The 14,130-nt window shown below is 39.2% G+C and overlaps 1 protein-coding gene across 1 annotated transcript; it reads left to right on the top strand.

Annotated features, from left to right (window-relative positions):
• Positions 1-5,340: 5,340 nt before the first annotated feature.
• c7a (complement component 7a) lies at positions 5,341-13,645 on the top strand. The gene is made up of 18 exons (XM_030059324.1): positions 5,341-5,346; positions 6,014-6,078; positions 6,175-6,250; positions 6,576-6,717; positions 6,893-7,049; positions 8,176-8,314; positions 8,528-8,671; positions 9,034-9,277; positions 9,654-9,767; positions 9,903-10,069; positions 10,219-10,447; positions 11,183-11,354; positions 11,517-11,604; positions 12,116-12,248; positions 12,337-12,525; positions 12,918-13,023; positions 13,139-13,323; positions 13,436-13,645. The coding sequence occupies exons 1-18, from the start codon at positions 5,341-5,343 to the stop codon at positions 13,618-13,620; spliced, it is 2,541 nt and encodes an 846-aa protein (XP_029915184.1). The 3' UTR covers positions 13,621-13,645.
• Positions 13,646-14,130: the final 485 nt, after the last annotated feature.

Here is a 14,130-nt window from a genome sequence, read left to right as displayed (position 1 = left end):
GATGTGAGGAGGAGGAGGAGGAGGAGGAGGAGTTTGCCATCTCCAGACACTGATTATGAGGGCACAAAGCTGCCAACAGAACCTACAGTACACCCTTGTTAGGCATCTGCCAAATATTGCATTAGGAGAGACATAAATGCCAACATAAACTGTTCCATGAAGAAGCGACACCGTTATGAGTCATTGTAATTGGAAAAAAAAAGAAGGCTAAGATGCCATGTTGAGCATGAAACAAACCAAGACTGAGTCATTGTCAGGGACTGAGGAATAATTGTGTGAACTGTGATGATTATTATTTTTTATTATTTAATTTTGTTATTGCTATTCTTTATTCATTTATTTCTTTACTGAGACTTGTGAAAGATTAGATGTCCTGAGGGAGCCAGCAGCCAACAGAGATAGCCATGAAACACACAGAGAGAGAGAGAGAGAGAGTGTGAATATGGAATGATGGCGTTTGTCTCTTAGGGAATTGAGCAATGTTAATTGGTATTCTGTTTGAAAGGACCATTGGTGGTTTTCCTGAAACAATACATATATATCTGATGATAGCCCCAGTGGTCATAAAAACACTTTCCAAACAAGATGGCACAAAATAGACTGCATACCTCAGTCAACACTCTGTCACTGTCAAGGCATGGCAGTTCCACATGCTGGCATTTCACCAAAAGGTTATAATCATTTCTTCCATGCCCCATTACAGACTTGTTTTACATCAGGAGATGCTCACATTTTATGGCTGTACAAAATGGGACATGAGACATGCCTGTCTAAATTCTTGTCCCTTTACAGCATTTTAGCAAATATCACACCATGTAACCTATCAGCATGATATTCATTCAGTGGCTCTTAGGGAGCCCATTTAACCATCTGTGCCAAGTTTTGTAAAAAAAAAAAAAAAAAAAAAAAAAAAAAAAGGGCAGGGTGATTATGTCTAAACTAGAAATGAGTTCTGCAGTGCCCTTGTATTACTGATGGGCTGATAATAGATTATTTGTCTACTTTTGTGTGCTGATAGGCAAACAAAGTTTCATCATATTAAGTGAATCCTACATAACATTTTTTTTGTGTGAAACTATACTTACTTTGGCCAGTCTGTTCCTCCTTGCCCAACTGCCAACCTTTCCACAAAGTTTTGTGCACATCTATTTGTAACTGAGATATCGTGTAAACAGACAACAAGCAAACAGATGGGATGAGCCTAAAACAACCTCCGTCCAACTCCACTGATGGGATTAATAATAACTTAGCATATTTCCTGTCTGGTTTAACATAATAATTCCTATGAGCATATATCCTATAAACTATACTTCATGGGCATATTGCAATGATCAAGAGCATAAGCTGTCTCTCTATAAGGATGGCTTGCTTTTATATCCTTCTGACTCAGCTTCTTCCCTCATACTTAAGTTATTTTAAATCGGTTCAGAAGCATTCTTTCTACCAACTAAATGCACAAGAATTAATTCTGGCCTTGGAATCTTGAAGAAGATGTCCCTCCATCTAGTCTGCTTTCTTAAATCAATGTTACTCACTTTCCTCAGTGTCATAATAAAATTTTGACCTGTTTTTGGTAAATGTAAGGTGGACATAGATAAGAAGTCCAGCTACCCGCATTACTCTCATTAAGACTCTAGCTTTGCCAAAGTCTTTATATCTCTTCCAAAATAGACCAGATTTAATTAAGAAATCTTAGAAGTACTGCCCATTTCCTAAAGGGGAATATAACCAGCTCAATAGGCAAATCCTCCCTCTGGAGACTGAACTGTTCCAGAGGGACAGCTTTATCTAATTTCTTTCATTATTGCCATTATTTCTACTGAATCTTAAGGCCAAAAGTAGCTGATAAATTCTGTAGTCAGTACATCTCAATAAGCCAAAAAAGTGGAATCCATCCATTTTCCACATCCGCTTATTCCTAATCACAGGGGGGTTGGAGCCTACACTAGCATGCACTGGGCAGAAGGCTGGGAAACACCCTGGAAACACCCTCACAAACCCAGAGACAGACACACTCACACCCACTCACTCTCTCTCTCTCTCTCTCTCTCTCTCTCTCTCACACACACACACACACACACACACAGTAACATCGATGGGTGATTTTGAGTCCTCAATCCACCTGTACTAGTTAATACTAGTTTAATACTAGTTTAATTACATGTAACGTAGCTACTTTCCAACACCGCTGCAAAGTTAAAGGGGCTTGAGATCCTGACCTTAGTGAGGCCTTAATTAATGATGAATGACTCTTGCACTAGTCATGGCTTTTGTATAAACTAAAGTAACGGACATGGCTCTTGCTACTGATTCCAGAGCAGCAAAGATTTATATGAATGCACAACACATCCACTGTGGTTGCCAGCCTGCAGATCTCATTTTTTGTTTTGCCCAAGCAAGTGTCCCTTTTATGTACTTGTTTTTCACTTTTGGTGATTCTTCCAGGTCAAAATGACCCCTGACACAGCCTTCTGCCTTGCAGCAGTGGACCTTCATATTTTCTTACCAAGCACAGCTCAGGTAATTATAGCTTTTACCATTCTCCTGGCAAGATGTTTCTTACAGTATGATGTGGAAACAAAAGTCACCCACCATCTGTTTCCTGTTGGGTCAAGAATGTCATGTACTTTTTATGCTACCAAAAAAAAAAAGAAAGAAAAAGAAAAAAAAAAGACAATATACACAGTTACAGCATCTAATCATTCTTTTCCTTCCTTTTTTAATTCATGACAGCAATGAACATAATGGAGCCTGTTTATAATTAATAAAGTGGCGCTGTAGCTCTTCTGTTTTGGCATGATTCTGGAAATGTCTGAGTTGGGGGTTCGGTTCCCTTTGGGACCACCCACGCCAGGAGTATTAGCACTTATAGTGCTTTGAGCCAATTTGAGTGGAGGCAGCCACTAAATGGCAGTGAGCATACACCTAACTCCCTTTAGTACCCTTTTCCTGATCCTTTTTCCTTTTCCCCATTTAAATTCCTTTTTTTTTTTTCGTGTTTCAATTCTGAGGCCCATAGCCTGTGGTTTAAAGAGGGGGTTTAAAGTTGGTGGGTATTTTTGTGAAACATAATTCTGAAACAAAATAAAAAACAATTTATTTATTTATTTATTTTAAAGGGGGGGTGGGGTGGGGTTGTTGGCATTCTGCAGATTTGCATTCTCTGGCAGACCAAAATGTTAGGGCAGATGGTGGTAAAAGATGGTGCTCCGAGCATCATGACATCCACAGAACCAGCTATTTAGGAAGCCATTTTATAGTTTTTATTATTATCTGGGTCTATTTCTGTGCAAAGTATAAAACACATATACATCTGCCTTTAAAATGTATTTTCTATATATTCTATAAAATGTATTGTATATTTTTTCTTTTTTATTACTGTAATATACAATACTACCATAATACACTAGTACTACTTTAAAGTTATACATAGCAGTACAAATTGCAATGGTGCCATGTGGACATAGAAGTTTTATTTACGATGTGATTATTTTCAAAGATTACTTTTCTACTTACAATAATTATTTCCTTTAGGCACTGTGTATGGCAGATGCTGTCTGAAATGAAATATATGCACAATTTTAATGAAATGCACTTGTACATTGTCAGGTGGCAGGGTCACCTTTCTCATTTGCTTATCACAGACAACATTAAAGGAGAAAATGTCACACAGTTTCTGCATTATCTAGTTCACACTAAAATTGCTGTACATGGAAAATGTCTCTCAAATAAGATACCTAGCCTGAGGGAGCTTTATTTGACAGTAAATAAATGGTTGATTGTAGGGGAGGTGCTGTTGCTGTTTGTTTGAGCTTTTATTTCCTTGTGTGCTCTATTTTATGTTGGTGCTATTGGTCCAGAACCAGAAAACGGATTCTCATTTACCAAATGTCATTATAGTGAAAGTAACCTTTCCTGTCTTTTGCAATTTATTCAAACGAAGCTGCATATTAATGTAACATCCCAGATTTTTGGGCAGGACGGTTTAATCTCTCGCTTATTTGTAGAAATGATGGGAAAAAAATCAATGCTTAGCTAACACAAACTTGAGTGCCTTAGGGCTTTAAAATATAATTTCATATGAACAGTCAAATTCATCTTTAAGTTACCAGAGTGTGATGGATATGCCCACCACTGTCCTTCCCTCCTGGCTGTGACAGCAGATGTATGACCATAATTAGACATAGACACATAGACATGGTTTCAAAACACTTATAAACACTTGATATAACACTTGTATATTTCTCATAGAAGGAAATATCCCCCAGACCTCGCAGAGTGTCTGAGTTTTGGCTGAGAGGGAAGGCTCTCTCTCACTTTGAGCTGAGTTGAGTTCAGAAATGAGTCTATAAGGGTTCAGAAATGAGTCCTCCCGCCCTTTCATTGACGTGTACATGTATCTGATGTGAACTTAATCTCAACTTGCAATAACTTGTTAGGTAGCAAAACTCGTTCCAGTTTTCCTCAAAAGCTTTGATATGATGTTTACCTCGACAGCATACTTATTACTGCTGAGCTTCCTCCACCCTTAAAAGCACCAAAGGGGCAACAAAATGAACATGAAATGGTTCTCTATTGCCCTCCAGTGTTGCATGGAGTCATTGCATCTCAGCAGCTCTGTCATGGCTATCTTTGCTGGATCTCTCATGTTCTGCCGCAAGCTCAATCTTACCTGAGACCACAAAAATTGCACAAATGTCACTTTTACTGTCTGCTGAGTGAGCCAAGCTCTGGGGCAGGACTCACAGGAGCACATCTATGTTCCCAGGGCTCTATACTCCCTTAATGTCATTTTCATCTCCATCACGCACACCAATTTAAATATTATTGGCTGAACATGCACTACCAGATTATGCATACTTGAATATGTTGGACATTGTTCTGTATTTTATGTTGAGTAAACATAGGGTTGTGTATGTTGTTAATGTTAAATGTTATGTATCTATGTTCTTCATGCCAAAACTAATAACACCTTTGTTAATGCTAATCCTGATAAAAAAAAAAATAATAAAAAAAAAAAAAAAGTGTGAATCAAAAACATCTTTGGAAGTAGTTTGATCATAAATACCATTTCAGGTAGTCATGTATTTACTTAACATGTACTAAATGATTATGCATTTTTATTTGATAAGATAAGATAAGATAAGATAAGATTCAAGGATTCAAGGAACTTTATTGTCATACCAGCTCACATTTACAGTTAGTTAGAGATAAGAAATAACAAAACAAATAACATACCATGAGATAAAACAAGATAACATAAGATAGCATAACATAACATAGCCAAAAAATGGAAGTTATCTTTCATCTTTTGCTGAATTAACATAGGATTTAAGCAACATGGAGGTATTTTCGATTTGAAAAATCACACTGAGGGAACATGGGTCCATGGGTAACATTATATTGATCTCTAACTGAGTTGGAGAAATTTCAGGATTTACTGCCCAGCAGAAAGTATTGTTCGCTTAGTTCATTTAAAAGTTAATTTGAATCAGCTCAGTCGGTGGTGTGGCTGGCTGGCAGGCTGTCATGGCAGCAGATCACTGTCCACTCAAAGAGGGATTTGCACAATATGGGAAGGTGCACTTTGAGCTTTGCTTTCAGAATTATTCTATGTTTATTTAGGTCTTGGTCAACTTCTGAACAGAGGAAGCTCTTGGCAGGAACTTGAGCATGCGTGCGCATACACACACACACACACACACACACACACACACAGACACACACAAACAAACAAATACTATGAGTTCCATGGAAGAGAAACAGTTTCTTCCTGCACATATTCAGCCCCTTTACGAGAACGAAACTGACCCCCTGAAATAAAACCAACATCCAAGCCTGCTCAGAGGTCCACTGTCCACTGCTCCTTTTTCAACATGAAGGCAAGTAAATTTGAAATTACATTCTAATGATATTTTTCAGGTTGGACAGAGTGATGGTTTACACGGTGATTTACTTTGGCATTTTTAGAATATCTACAAATTCCCCTAATTTTCTCCTCTCCACTTTTCAGAGGGTTGGCCAGCTCTGTCGATCAGGTTTGCCATGGCTGTTACTCCTGATGTTTGCTGCCACAGGGTAAAACTGTTTCTGCTTCACCATTAAGTAATGCAATGTATTCATCATTTTAAAACCAAGGGCTGTTGTATTTGATTGCATTTATTTCTGTCCAAGGTTTTGTGAGACAGTTCATTGCCAGTGGGGACCTTTTGGGGAGTGGTCTGAATGTGATGCCTGCACCAAGACCCAGGTTAGGATCACTTGCTTTTCACCCTCCTAATACATATAATAGTCATAGTTTTACTCGAATCATGTTGATGACCAACGACCTGCAGTTCTGCTCTTTAAAAATGTATGCTCAGTGTTAACAAATGCAGTTGAAACAACAATTTGCAGAATTTTAGTAGTGCTGTACTTCCAATATTACACGTTAAATATACAGACCATGGCATTAGAAAGGATTGTGTCAGATATATATAAATTTACCAAGCAGCTGATGTGAAGTCAGCAAGGTTTTCTTTTTGACACTTTTGCTTGTAACATCTTTTCCCATATTTCTTTGCGGTGTTTTTCAGACAAGAAGCCGAGCCATGGTGGTCTATGCTCAGTTTGGAGGGAACCCCTGTGATGGAGAGCGAACCCAGACCAGGACCTGTGAAACCACACAAGGCTGCCCTCTAGAGGATGGATGTGGAAACAGGTTCCGCTGCCGATCAGGTTTGCTGACTTCATACAGTGTCCAAAATCAGTCATTAAACAAAAACAGAAACAAAAAAAATCAGTCTATCTTATAAAGCTCTCTCTCTCTCTCTCTCTCTCTCTCTCTCTCTCTCTCTCTCTCCCTCCCTCCCTGTGTGTGTCTCTGTGGGTGTGGGTGTGTTTTGACTAACAGGGAAGTGTGTCAGCAGATCTCTGGTGTGTAATGGGGATCAGGACTGTGAGGAGGATAATGAGGATGAACTTGTCTGTGACCCACTGACAAAATATCCACCTGCATGTCCAACTGCAGGCTTAGCCCTCCCACCTAAAATTAATCTCTTAGGACAGGGGTAAGACAAGATATACATTTTCTCTCTCTCTCTCTCTCTCTCTCTCACACACACACACACACACACATACACACACACACACACACACACACACACACACACACACACAAGCATGCACCATAACACATTACTGACATTATTTACTGAGGAAAAAGTAGCAATAGTGTGATGGAAAAATACTCCATTAAACGTAACATTCCTGTGTCTTGAATTCTGAAAGTATGGCACTATTAGCAATAAAATGTACAAATTATTTACATGTACCAAGTATGAAAAGTAAAAGTGATGTCATTGTGAAGACTGACGAATGGTTCCTCTCAGAAGTAGTGTTAAATTATTGATGCATTAACTTATAAGAAGTATTGTAATGCAGTAGCTCTGACTGCTTATTTACAGACTAGTTAAGACTCTGAACAATGGATCATATTTTATGTTTTGCACATAAAAGCATACTCTGCAAAATAATTAGCAACCACAGCTGTCAGGTAAAGGCAGATCAGTAAAAAGACCTTTTGTCACTAAAATACTCGGATAAAAAGTTATGTTAAGGTTAAAGATTATGTTAAGGTTAGGGAAAGGGTTGTCATGGGCTAATGGTTAAGGTTAAGGTCACGGTTAAGGTTAGGAAATATTAGCTAATTGCACTTGAACAGTTAGCTCAATTCCAGTGCTGCAAAACTGTGCTTGAAATTGAGTAAATATGCTTACTTTCCACTAGGGATGGGTGATATTCAATAATATATCAATATCATGATACATGATTAGATATTGTCTGGGATTTTGGATATCATCATGTTGGGATATATGGTAAAGTCTTTTCTTGGTTTTAAATTCTGCACCATAGTAAAGGAGTGCAACTTATTATCACTTACCTGAACTTGTTAGACTGTTCTTGCTGTTGTGTTATTTGTCTCTGCCTTCCTGGTCATATCCACATTAACCCACTGACTGACTGACTGTTTATTAAAAGTCTCACTGTGTATATATTTTTTGAAAAAACAAATATTCATCTCTACTCACAATATCAGTTTTGTCCATACCGCCCAGCCCTACTTTCCACCTGTGACCTGATATTATACTTTTTACATACCACTGAGATAAAAGTGCACTCCGCTCACCTTTCTAGGTTTGATGCCGTGACCGAGAAGCGAAAGGGAAGTGTCATCAATACAATGAGCTTTGGGGGCCAGTGTCGCAGCATCTTCAGTGGTCTCCACATGTATTCTTACAGACTGCCTTTAAGCACCACACAGTATAACTTCATGGTTGGTCACTCTGACAGACTTATGCAACCTACACGAGTTTTGTCATTCACTAATTAAAGAGACTACATGGTGGATTTTCTTGTTTTCATGAACAGAAAATCTGTCCTACATCCATAATCAGTTGAATCATGCCATGTCATTTTAACAGCAATTATGCATGTTACAGTATGTAGTGTGACATACCAGAAGCACCTCCTGAATCTGTGATTTCAGGTTCAAGTTAGGAACGACTTCAGCGATGAGACGTTCAACAGCAGATGGCACTATGCAAAAGACATTGTCCGCCGAGAGACTTTGAAAGGCACTGCCTCGGGATACAACAACTACGACTTCCATGAGACAGAAGACCACGACAAGGTATGTAAAAGTACCCCAAAATACGCAACAGTGCTCAAGCAGTTAACTAAAACTTCACAAAAAAGATACCTAAAAGTTCCCAGCATTTTTGGGACAAAGAAACATTTACTCTGCAGTCATTTTTTATACTCCAGAAGTTCTTTTTTAAAACGAGTGAAAACGAGTCATACTGTATGAGGTTAAAGCATAAATTTAAATACTTGGGGGTAACTGCTTGAGCGCTTGGGTAATTTGTGGTGCATACTTTTGGGTACATTTGAATGATTAGTGGGACCTTTGAAAAAGATTTGTCAAATTTGTTGAATGCTCAGTCAATGTGTTGCTACCATCTTTGTTTGTTTTTCTCTTCTTTTTCTGGACAGAACCGCAAGCTTTTGATTTTGAAGAACACCATAGAGGTAGTTCAGTTCCAGAACAATGCACCTCAATACCTCCCAATATCAGAGGAGTTTTGGAAGGCGCTGGTCAAACTCCCAACTGTCTACAACTACGACGAGTACCGTAAGGTTTTAGAGAGGTTTGGAACACACTACCTGTCTGAGGGCAGTCTCGGAGGGTCTTTCCGTGCCGTCGTAAGCATCGACCAGGAAACCTACAAGCATGTAGGTGAGGATCCATGAATATTTATCCTGCAGCCTCACTGGAGGCCTAAAACAAGAGCAGAGCAAATTGAAAAGCTGTGTACAGCTTCGCTATGTCACGATCTTGATGAAACACTTGGATGACGAAGTAACTATTCATTAAAGAACGTGTGTGAAACAAAGCCTTCAGGGAACTTAACTGTGTCTTCATGGAAAAACCTATTACATCGTGCTCTGTGCGCTGCCATTCCTCAGCAATCTCAGAGCACAGAAATACTTGGATACAACTTAATTACTGAAAGTTTTTTTTTTTTTAACGTGTTTAAAAGCACAGCCTCCTTCTTGTAGTTGAGTGCTGACCTCACTGTTTCCTGTTCATTTTTGTCTGTCTTTGTTCTCAGTCTCGCAGAAAAGTTCTTTTGATGAATGCGTAAGGACCAAACGCTGGATTCTGTTCATTCCCATCACAACTGAGAACTGCAGGCGGGGTGGACATGAGAGTAGTTCAAGAAATGGTAAAGTGACACTTATTAATCTTAAAATTCTTCTTCTTCTTTTTTTTTTTTTTCAAATAATCCAGAGATCATAAAACAATCACAAGTACTTCCTGTACCCTCATTGTCCGTTATCTGTGCAATCCTCTGAAATAGAATTAAACGTGAATAACATTGTGAGAAAGGTGAATGTGGATGGGGGAAGCACCCAACATATTGCAGCGCTACTGAATATGAACCTCGACGATGCGGACAAAAACCAGGAAATGTACTCAAACTGGGCTGATTCCATTAGATCTTTTCCAGACGTCATAAAACAAAAGGTAACAGGAAAGAAAAACAAGCTGTCTGACATTCATAAATGTTGATATAATGATGCACATATTTGGTGTAATATTCATATTCCTGTCTTGAAGTAGAACAACCTTGACTAATTCTCTTCAATTTAGTTTTTTCACCTCTGTTTTGGTAGCTGCGGCCGGTGTCAGAGCTGGTGAAGGAGGTGCAGTGTGCTGGGGTGAAGAGGCTGTACCTTCGCAGGGCCATTGACCAGTACATTGCTGAGCATCACCCCTGCCACTGCCAGCCCTGCGACAACAACGGCTTGGCTGTCATGGATGGCAGTGAGTGTAAATGCATCTGTAAGCCTGGCACATCGGGACTGTCCTGTGCAGTGGGAAGTGAAGTGGAGGGTCAGCCAGGTGAGTGCTGCACTCAGACGTGCTTGACTGCAGCAGCTGGTTTGCTCTTGGTGAAGGTGGGCGATGTGTTCCAAGGGAAGGGTGGGCATATGATTTAATTTCATTCATATAATTTCTAATTTTCTTGAAGATCTGTGGTACCAGTACTCAACAACCCACTAACCTCTGCTCACGTGACTTCCTCTAAGTGTTGGGTGTACTTGTAGTCTGTTAGTGGTGCATGATATTTTGCTTATACAATGCAAAAAATCTATTTTATCGAATTATTGAGAACAAGTATAAATATTATAAAAAGGATGTCTCCTGCGCAGCCAGACTCTTACTTTCTTTCTTTGGATGCTAGCCATGCACAGGAAATCAAATATACTCAAGTCAAAAAATCTTGCCAACAAAGCTCTAGACCCACTTGATCAATGTACTACTTATTTATACGTATTTCCAGGTATAAAATATGGCAGGCAACATGTTTTGCTTACTGCTTCAACAGGCTTACAGATATAAAGTATGAGGTATAAATACAAGTATAAATACACAACTACACAAGTTGATGAGCACTGGAAATAAGTTGGATTATTTCACTCTGCAAATCTGTTTCAAGTAAAACAAGATTTTAATAATGATTATGACACTAAATATGACCTGCCCTCTCACTGAAAACCTTTCTCTTTATCTCTCTATTCTCTATTTTTTTGTTTTGTTTTTCTCGGTTTTGTTTTTCTGTCTCTGCTCATGAAGGAGTGATACATGGCAGCTGGTCCTGCTGGTCTGGCTGGTCATCGTGTTCTGGAGGCAAGAGGTCACGAAGTCGCTCCTGCTCTAATCCCTCTCCTCAGAACGGAGGACAACACTGCACTGGAGAATCCACAGAGACGTCTGACTGTGAAGACCAAGAGCTGCAATACTTAAAGTCTGAGAAGTCTCAAGTTTTGTTTTTGCTAGGATGTACTCTTACACTGTGTAGTATGAACTATTGTAGTAAATAGCATTAGATTTGATTCTCAATGTGAAGTATTACGCTATTGATTTGCCGTCTACTACAAGCTGTGTGTAATTTATGATTTTCACTCAGGACCATGGAGCCTCAGTGCTTTGACCTGTCTCTCCCAGCAAAGGCGAAGTGTGGAGAGCCACCTGTTCTAATCAATGGCTATGTTCTGGTAAACTTTAACCCAAACATGAATGAATATTATAAAACAAATTATTTTGAACTCTCAGTACCCTTAAAATCCTCATAACTGTTCCACTATTTATTCTGTATTTCCAAGAGGAAATACCATGTTGTGACCCAACATAGAAAAACTGGCACACTGCAGGAGTGTGCCAGTAATCTTTTTCATATAATCCACTTTCCATAAATTGCAATGGTTTATCTTTAAATTCACAACATTGCATGGCATTACATGATAGTGGGTATTGTTTTGTTTAAATTATTCATCATCAAATCAGCAGAGAGCGTTTTGATCAAACCTTTGCAAGTATGAAATGTGTCTCCTGTAAAGATAAATCAGCCTTGATTTGCAGTATGTGTTGGCTCACATCTGGCTTTCATTTTCCACATAACTGATATTGATGACCCATGTTTAAGCATTCCTCAGTGTTTCATATAAAGGGTGGCACTGATAAATGAAACTTTAATCTCCTTTGTGTGAACCTTTGTGTGTCCCACAGGAGCCTAAAGATGTTTACATTGTGACAAGTAGAACTGAGTATACCTGCATTGAAGGTTACCATCTGGTTGGTAACAGCATGTTGGAATGCACTGCTGATCAAACCTGGACTGGGACCCTGGGACTGTGCACAAGTGGGTGTAGAGCCACTCCAACTCTGAGCCAGTCTAACATTTAGAATCACAAAGACATATTTGGTGTCACATGTCTACCCTCTTCCAGTGTCAAGGTGCAGGATTGAGTCCCTCTCCGACAGTGTTTCAGCCTCTCCATTAAAGCAGTCCTACGGCATTGGGGAGAGGATCACCCTGTCATGCCCAGAGGGCAGACACATTGTTGGAGAAACAGAGATTATCTGTGACCCCAGTCTACACTTTTCACCAGACCCTGCAGGCATCACATGTAGTGAAGGTATGTGCATGTTAATAGTCTGACATTTAAACCAGGTGGGGTCATTCTTATGGACCATAGGTTAGGTGCAACAACTTGAAAAGTACAGTCACCTCAGGTTTTACAGTGGGCATGAGAGACTACTGTGTTTCATTCTGTAGCCCTAATTTTATACAATTTCTTTCTTTTTTTTTTTTTTTTTTTTTGGCATGTATTGTATTTTTCATAGGCTTGGATGTAAACCATTAGCATTCTAATGTTTGTGTGCATACAGCATGGTATCTTTATATTTTTTATCCTTTTATTGCCAATAAAATGTAAGAAAAAATGAAAATGCCCTCACAATGCATAACCATGCCTATTGTTGTTCTTTTTTTTGTTTGTTTTGTTCTGTTTCTTTTTATATCCCATAGTCAATACACAACAAAGACAGAACAATGATACAGCGACGGTGCAATGTAAACCATGGGAGAAATTAGTCAAGGGAAAATGTATTTGCAGGATGCCTTTTGAGTGCACGTATGTTTACTTGACTTTCTAATCAACAAATCTTTTGTTTGGATATGTGACTTACAGATTTTGTTGTTATTGTTGTTGTTAATGATGAGGATGATGATGTCTTTTTTGTCACTAGATCATCTTTGGAGGTGTGTGCCACGAGTGCTGAGCGGAGCCGTGCAGCTCTACTGAGTGTGTGCAAACTGCATGCTCTGCAGTGTATAGGGAAGAACTACAACCTATCAGAGGACAGCGCCTGCCAGTGGCCACAGCGCACAACTACACTTTGTAACAAATGTCAAATGTGGGAGACCTGTGATGGTACGAATATCAGGCAACAAATAAAGTTGATAGAACTTGGAAGAGAAAAAGCAGCACACAAGACAAACTTCTCTCTCCTCACAGTACCGTTGTCTTTTCTCCGTCCCTGCAGATCAAACCAATGCGTGCCGCTGCAAGGACACTGCAGAGTGCTCGGTCCCAGGCTTGAGTGTGTGTGTCCATGTTGGGGAGAATGCGACCACAGCCACCCAGACAATGAGCGAGTGTGAAGCAGGGCAGCGGAGATGTAAAGGAGAGAAGGTGTCGGTGCTCAGCATCCTTCCCTGTACCTCCTGAGGACAGAAGTTCACAACTTACTCAGCTCATCTTCTGCAATGTCATTTGTTTTCTTAATCACACATCCTCCTCTTATTTCTCCAATGACTTCTAGTTAACAAGAGTCACTGCGTCATCACACTGTAACTGCTCATTGTGACAGAATTAATCAAACTGTATTAAGAGAAGGTAAACAGTAAAATACCACAAAACTGTATATTGAAGTTTCTCTGCAATGTTGTAATTTTTATTGTGTTTTTCTACTATGTTGAGACCCAATGGTGTGTCATTAGCACATTACTAAAAAACATGTCCTGTAATTATTCCAGAGAAAGTGCATATGCTGTGTTGCTGTTGCCTTTCTTTACAATATACTGTAAGGTAAGCTGAACGATTTAGTCTAAAATGGAAAATATTGCTAGGGGTGCATATAAACCTCAAACATTAGGCTGGATTTCAGGAAAAAATAATTTTGTTTATGCACCCGGAGATAAAGTTTGAAAATCTGTGTTCTAGACAGAGATGGTCTAT

The sequence above is a fragment of the Myripristis murdjan genome, chromosome 9, assembly GCF_902150065.1.
Source record: "Myripristis murdjan chromosome 9, fMyrMur1.1, whole genome shotgun sequence".
NCBI lineage: Eukaryota > Metazoa > Chordata > Actinopteri > Holocentriformes > Holocentridae > Myripristis > Myripristis murdjan.
The sequence above is the reverse complement of the archived record's forward strand: the minus strand, read 5'-3'. Positions and strand labels throughout refer to the sequence as shown.

Excerpts from the sequence above, each read along its gene's own strand:
- c7a (XM_030059324.1), top strand. Across the intron at positions 6,079-6,174 it reads CTGATGTTTGCTGCCACAGG|GTTTTGTGAGACAGTTCATT; the intron begins GTAAAACTGTTT and ends TTTCTGTCCAAG. Across the intron at positions 13,024-13,138 it reads AGGATGCCTTTTGAGTGCAC|ATCATCTTTGGAGGTGTGTG; the intron begins GTATGTTTACTT and ends TTTTGTCACTAG.